Raw genomic sequence first — 7,410 nt, 5'->3', positions numbered from 1 at the left:
GGTCCTGGTTCTGATCCTGTCGGGTCCTGGTTCTTCTCCTGTCAGGTCCTGGTTCTGATCCTGGTTCTGATCCTGTCGGGTCCTGGTTCTGATCCTGGTTCTGATCCTGTCGGTTCCTGGTTCTGATCCTGGTTCTTCTCCTGTCAGGTCCTGGTTCTGATCCTGTCGGGTCCTGGTTCTGATCCTGTCGGGTCCTGGTTCTTCTCCTGTCAGGTCCTGGTTCTGATCCTGTCAGGTCCTGGTTCTGATCCTGGTTCTGATCCTGTCGGTTCCTGGTTCTGATCCTGTCGGGTCCTGGTTCTGATCCAACAGTAACAGCATCAGACAGAATCCTGTCCACCAGATAAGAGACAACGGAGCAACGTCTCCAGAAGACTGAGACAACTTGGTAGTTGGACACCCTGCCTCGTCTCAGCAGATGACACTCTGGACTCTTTACACATCTGTACATGGTCGTTGGTTGTAAACGGTTTCATTGTAATTGAATGTTTTATAATTCTTGTAAATGTCGTGTAGATGCTGTTGTCACATGTGAAGGCTGGTGAGCAGCGCCTCCATCTGTAATGCGTCGGCTGCTCCACACGGTGGCGCCATGTTGGCTGAGGACAGACGCAGAGACGCGCTGAGCGCTGCAGCGTCTCGTCTGGGTGAAGCTCAGGACTCACGGCTCCACCTGTTCAGCTTCACCCAGAGTCCTGGAGTCTGTCTCTGCAGCTTCATCCTGAGGATGAGGAGCAGGACACCGCGGCCTGCTGCGGCTCTTTGTTCTCCATCACTGACAGCTTCCTCTCCGCCCGTTGCTAGGCAACACGGGATACGACCTGACGTAAAGCCGTTGCTGTGTTGTTGTTGGTGGCGGAGAGACGAGACAGCTGATTGAATTCAGTCATCATTTGTTCTAAACTTTTACTTTGAAAATCTCCCTATTAACAGACAGACAGTAAACAGTCTAAAATATATTTATAAGAACATCTAAACACCAACAAAGACACATTTAAACACGAAGATGTTGTAGTGAGGATCATCACACATCTCTGTAACATGATCAAACAGGAAGTCAGGAACTAAACTGAATAAAACCAGATAAATATGAGCTGTTTAAATATATTCATGAATGATTTAATAAATAAGTCTCGTCTCTGCTCAGAAGTTAAATCATGTTTAATAAAATAACGTCTGTGAGGATTTAAAACTCAAACATGAAAACAAAGTCCCGCTTTACGGCCTGACGTAAAACATGCCGCCGCAACCAGGAAGTGACGTCGCTGGCCGTCAGGCTGTGTTGATGTTTGTGGAGTGGACGCGCTGGAGACGGAAAGACGGAGAGGCTTTTTGTTTTTGTTCAAGTAAAGCGTCGAAAAGAAGCCGAGGCGTCGCTGCCGTCGTCCGCTCGGTCCGTTAAGAGTCTTAGGTCGGTGATCGGAGCCTCGCGGTCGGGTCGGAGGGCGAACACACCGAGACATTTGATCTAGAAAGGGAGGACTCGTCACCCTCTGACCCCCTCCCTGCTTCCCTCTCACACTCCACCATGACGATTCTCCCGAAGAAGAAGCCCAGCTCCGGGGTCGGGGTCTCGGACCACGCCGATGACAGCGACCGTCGGAGCGGCTCCGACCCGCACCAGCACCCGCATCCGCACGCAGGACGAGCCGGAGCCCGACCGAGGGCTTCCCCTCCGCCGTGGTCCTACCAGCCCGCTCCGCCCTCCGCCAGGGACGACAGGCGGAGCATCGAGGCGAGCTCCCGGCCGCAGCAGGCCTCTCCGCCGCCCGTCAGCTCCGTGTCCCCGGTCGGACCGGGCGACGGCCGGGACAGCAGCGGCGGGATGGTGTCTGGGCCTCGCGGGGAGCTCGTCGTGTCGGCCGGCGTCGTCGGGTGCGGCGGGGGCATCGGCAGCTGCTGCTCCGGGCCCGGGCTGAGCAAGAGGCGACGGCAGGCAGGCACCTGCTCCGGCGGGGTGGTAGCGGCTCTGGCCGGGGGAGGCCAGCCCGGGGTGACCGGACCGGGAGGGGTGGGGTCCAGCCAGGACCCGGAGGAGGGAGCCGGGAACAACAGCGAGGACGAGTACGAGAACGCGGCCCGGCTGCAGTCCGTGGACCCGGCCACCGTGGAGCAGGTAGGAAGCTAACGTTAGCAGCGCGGCTAACGGCCATGCTAATGCTACCGTAGCTACACAGTTAGCTCCGCGAATCATTATAAATAAACCCGACCAGGAAGTCAGAACCGGAAGTTTAGTGTCGTCACGTGTGACAGAATAAGTAGTTTGTGTTTGAGCGACAGGTAAACGAGCAGTTCACCTGTCGCTCAACGTTCATGTGTTCAGCTCGGACACTCGGTCCGGTCACCATGGCAACGGCACTGACGCTCCTGTGAGCTGACAGGTGAGAGATGAGACGTGTCAGGTGTGTCTCTGTGACACAGACACACCTGAGTGACGTCTGCCCGCTCCGCTCCTGATTGGCTGACCACCGTCACTCACATCTATTTATCATGTGTTCATGTGAAACACCGATGAGTTCATGAGTTCTCCCTGAGCTTCAGGCTCCTGTTAAAGCTTCAGGCTCCAGGTTCTTCTTATTTACATAAAGATGTTAAAACTGGTACCAGCTGCTGTCTCTAATGGATCTCTACCTACCGCTGGATCAGAACCATCAACAGCTGCTGGTTGACTTGGAGACATGATCCAGATGTTGGAACCAGATGGAAAGACTCTCACATGTTAAGATCTGATTTATTCTAGAGACAAAGACTCAGATTAGACCTGAACCCTGGAAGCTTCGTCCTCAGAGGAACCAGGTCTCTGGTGATGGAGGGATTAATGCTCATACAGACTAGATGTTCTAGTAACGTTCTGCTCTGACTGGGTGTTAGCATCACAGCAGGAAGGTTGTTGGTTCTAAGCTGCTGGCTGGGCTCTGCTGTGCCACAGAGACAGGATCATGTGACTCTACATGACGTTACACAGAACAACGATCATTGTCTGGATACAGTTCTTCAGGTTGTGTTTAGTAGCTTCTAGTAACGTGTCCCTGTCCCTCGTCTCTGACGTCAGGACAGGAAGCTTTGATTGAAACCATCAGACTGTTCTGGTCAGTGACCTGGTTGAGTCTGGAGCTGGAGCTGATGTTCAGCATCAGGACAAACAGAAATAAAGTTCTTTACCACTAGAACCACAGGTCTGTTGTGATCAGGACAGACACGTCTCTGCTGTCTCTGGAGGACACGTTGATCAGATGAACAGGACCTTTAACTGGATCCAGCTTCATCCCAACGGTTTAAAAGAAGAAACCAGATGATTGGTAGAAATCATTTATTAAAGTTTAATAAATGTTTAACAACACTAATCAGAGGGTTGTGTGAACACCAGGACCCAGTAGAACCAGAGGAGTCAGACATAGAGACGTAGAATGAGATAATTAGATCAGTTTATATCTATAGAGGGAGGAGTCAGGACATAGAGACGTAGAATGAGATAATTAGATCAGTTTATATCTCTAGAGGGAGGAGTCAGACATAGAGACGTAGAATGAGATAATTAGATCAGTTTATATCTATAGAGGGAGGAGTCAGGACATAGAGACGTAGAATGAGATAATTAGATCAGTTTATATCTATAGAGGGAGGAGTCAGACATAGAGACGTAGAATGAGATAATTAGATCAGTTTATGTCTATAGAGGGAGGAGTCAGACATAGAGACGTAGAATGAGATAATTAGATCAGTTTATATCTATAGAGGGAGGAGTCAGACATAGAGACGTAGAATGAGATAATTAGATCAGTTTATATCTGTAGAGGGAGGAGTCAGACATAGAGACGTAGAATGAGATAATTAGATCAGTTTATATCTGTAGAGGGAGGAGTCAGACATAGAGACGTAGAATGAGATAATTAGATCAGTTTATATCTATAGAGGGAGGAGTCAGACATAGAGACGTAGAATGAGATAATTAGATCAGTTTATATCTATAGAGGGAGGAGTCAGACATAGAGACGTAGAATGAGATAATTAGATCAGTTTATATCTATAGAGGGAGGAGTCAGACATAGAGACGTAGAATGAGATAATTAGATCAGTTTATATCTGTAGAGGGAGGAGTCAGACATAGAGACGTAGAATGAGATAATTAGATCAGTTTATGTCTATAGAGGGAGGAGTCAGACATAGAGACGTAGAATGAGATAATTAGATCAGTTTATATCTATAGAGGGAGGAGTCAGACATAGAGACGTAGAATGAGATAATTAGATCAGTTTATATCTATAGAGGGAGGAGTCAGACATAGAGACGTAGAATGAGATAATTAGATCAGTTTATGTCTATAGAGGGAGGAGTCAGACATAGAGACGTAGAATGAGATAATTAGATCAGTTTATATCTGTAGAGGGAGGAGTCAGACATAGAGACGTAGAATGAGATAATTAGATCAGTTTATATCTATAGAGGGAGGAGTCAGACATAGAGACGTAGAATGAGATAATTAGATCAGTTTATATCTATAGAGGGAGGAGTCAGACATAGAGACATAGAATGAGATAATTAGATCAGTTTATGTCTATAGAGGGAGGAGTCAGACATAGAGACGTAGAATGAGATAATTAGATCAGTTTATATCTGTAGAGGGAGGAGTCAGACATAGAGACGTAGAATGAGATAATTAGATCAGTTTATATCTATAGAGGGAGGAGTCAGACATAGAGACGTAGAATGAGATAATTAGATCAGTTTATATCTGTAGAGGGAGGAGTCAGACATAGAGACGTAGAATCTAAATAATAATATGTAAAAGAGAAACTCCTTCATTCTTCCAACGCTGGAGATGCTCCCTGTTGAGTTACATGTTAACATCATCCAGGGTCTGTAGACTGACCTACAGACCCTGGATGATGTCCTCTGGACGATGTCTCTGACCTGGACGATGTCTCTGACCTGGACGATGTCCTCTGACCTGGACGATGCATCTGACCTGGATGATGTCCTCTGACCTGGATGATGTCCTCTGGACGATGTCTCTGACCTGGACGATGTCCTCTGACCTGGACGATGTCTCTGACCTGGACGATGTCCTCTGACCTGGACGATGTATCTGACCTGGATGATGTCCTCTGACCTGGACGATGTCTCTGACCTGGACGATGTCTCTGACCTGGACGATGCATCTGACCTGGATGATGTCCTCTGGACGATGTCTCTGACCTGGACGATGTCCTCTGACCTGGACGATGTCTCTGACCTGGACGATGTCCTCTGACCTGGACGATGTATCTGACCTGGATGATGTCCTCTGACCTGGACGATGTCTCTGACCTGGACGATGTCCTCTGACCTGGACGATGTCTCTGACCTGGACGATGTCCTCTGACCTGGACGATGTATCTGACCTGGATGATGTCCTCTGACCTGGACAATGTATCTGACCTGGACGATGTCTCTGACCTGGACGATGTCCTCTGACCTGGACGATGTCTCTGACCTGGACGATGTCCTCTGACCTGGACGATGTCTCTGACCTGGACGATGTCCTCTGACCTGGACGATGTATCTGACCTGGATGATGTCCTCTGACCTGGACGATGTCTCTGACCTGGACGATGTCTCTGACCTGGACGATGTATCTGACCTGGACGATGTCTCTGACCTGGATGATGTCCTCTGACCTGGACGATGTCCTCTGGCCTGGATGATGTCTCTGACCTGGACGATGTCCTCTGACCTGGATGATGTCTCTGACCTGGACGATGTCCTCTGACCTGGATGATGTCTCTGACCTGGACGATGTCTCTGAGCTGGACGATGTCCTCTGACGTGGACGATGTCTCTGACCTGGATGATGTCTCTGACCTGGACGATGTCCTCTGACCTGGATGATGTCTCTGACCTGGACGATGTCTCTGACCTGGATGATGTCCTCTGACCTGGACGATGTCTCTGACCTGGACGATGTCCTCTGACCTGGACGATGTCTCTGACCTGGACGATGTCCTCTGACCTGGATGATGTCTCTGACCTGGACGATGTATCTGACCTGGACGATGTCTCTGACCTGGACGATGTCTCTGACCTGGATGATGTCCTCTGACCTGGACGATGTCCTCTGGCCTGGATGATGTCTCTGACCTGGACGATGTCTCTGACCTGGACGATGTCCTCTGACCTGGACGATGTCTCTGAGCTGGACGATGTCCTCTGACGTGGACGATGTCTCTGACCTGGATGATGTCTCTGACCTGGACGATGTCCTCTGACCTGGATGATGTCTCTGACCTGGATGATGTCCTCTGACCTGGACGATGTCCTCTGACCTGGACGATGTCTCTGACCTGGACGATGTCCTCTGACCTGGACGATGTCTCTGACCTGGACGATGTCTCTGAGCTGGACGATGTCCTCTGACCTGGACGATGTCTCTGACCTGGACGATGTCTCTGAGCTGGACGATGTCCTCTGACCTGGACGATGTCTCTGAGCTGGACGATGTCTCTGAGCTGGACGATGTCTCTGACCTGGACGATGTCTCTGAGCGGCGTGTGCACCCGCTACAGTCGTCTTGTTCACCTGTAATCTGCTGCTATGACTCGTCCACAACCTCAGAGTCGGACAAATATTCAGACATGATGTAAAAAACTAGGAGATTACAGGTGAACAAGACGACCGTCACACGTCACTCAGAGACATCGTCCAGGTCAGAGACATCGTCCAGGTCAGAGACATCGTCCACGTCACTCGCGTCACGTCACCACCTTGTAGTCACGTTTTATTTTATCGTGATATTATCACAAATGTAATTAATCGTTCAGCTCTACGGGACAGTGATGATTGTTGGAGGACGTCCCTCTCTGGTCCTAAATGTCCTAGAGTTGGTCTCCTGTAGCTTCCTAAAGTCTGTCCTTGTCTTCTCCTAGAGTTGGTCTCCTGTAGCGTCCTAAAGTCTGTCCTTGTCCTCCTTGTCTTCTCCTAGAGTTGGTCTCCTGTAGCTTCCTAAAGTCTGTCCTTGTCTTCCTTGTCTTCTCCTAGAGTTGGTCTCCTGTAGCGTCCTAAAGTCTGTCCTTGTCTTCCTTGTCTTCTCCTAGAGTTGGTCTCCTGTAGCGTCCTAAAGTCTGTCCTTGTCTTCCTTGTCTTCTCCTAGAGTTGGTCTCCTGTAGCGTCCTAAAGTCTGTCCTTGTCTTCCTTGTCTTCTCCTAGAGTTGGTCTCCTGTAGCGTCCTAAAGTCTGTCCTTGTCTTCCTTGTCTTCTCCCAGAGTTAATCTAGTGTGGAGATGGTAGCTGGTACCTCCTAGATTATTATATGTGACAGTCATCAGTTTGTGTCTTCATGTCTCTGAGACAAAGACATGACGTTGTCTCACCATCATCAGTTTGTGTCTTCATGTCTCTGAGACAAAGACATGACGTTGTCTCACCATCATCAGT

General features: G+C 49.4%; 1 protein-coding gene across 2 annotated transcripts in view; it reads left to right on the top strand.

Moving 5' to 3' along the window:
- The first annotated feature begins 957 nt into the window (after positions 1 to 957).
- otud5a (OTU deubiquitinase 5a) overlaps positions 958 to 7,410 on the top strand; it is a 24,717-nt gene continuing 18,264 nt past the window's right edge. Inside the window, exon 1 of one of the 2 annotated variants that reach the window (XM_084575241.1) lies at positions 958 to 2,116. In XM_084575241.1, coding sequence (XP_084431367.1) covers positions 1,529 to 2,116 — 588 coding nt within the window. In that variant the 5' untranslated portion in view covers positions 958 to 1,528. The remainder of the gene's footprint in view (positions 2,117 to 7,410) is intronic. The other variant, XM_084575240.1, reaches the window with a different exon arrangement.

Source organism: Chelon labrosus (genome assembly GCF_963514085.1).
Source record: "Chelon labrosus genome assembly, contig: SCAFFOLD_55, whole genome shotgun sequence".
Lineage (NCBI taxonomy): Eukaryota > Metazoa > Chordata > Actinopteri > Mugiliformes > Mugilidae > Chelon > Chelon labrosus.
The sequence above is the reverse complement of the archived record's forward strand: the minus strand, read 5'-3'. Positions and strand labels throughout refer to the sequence as shown.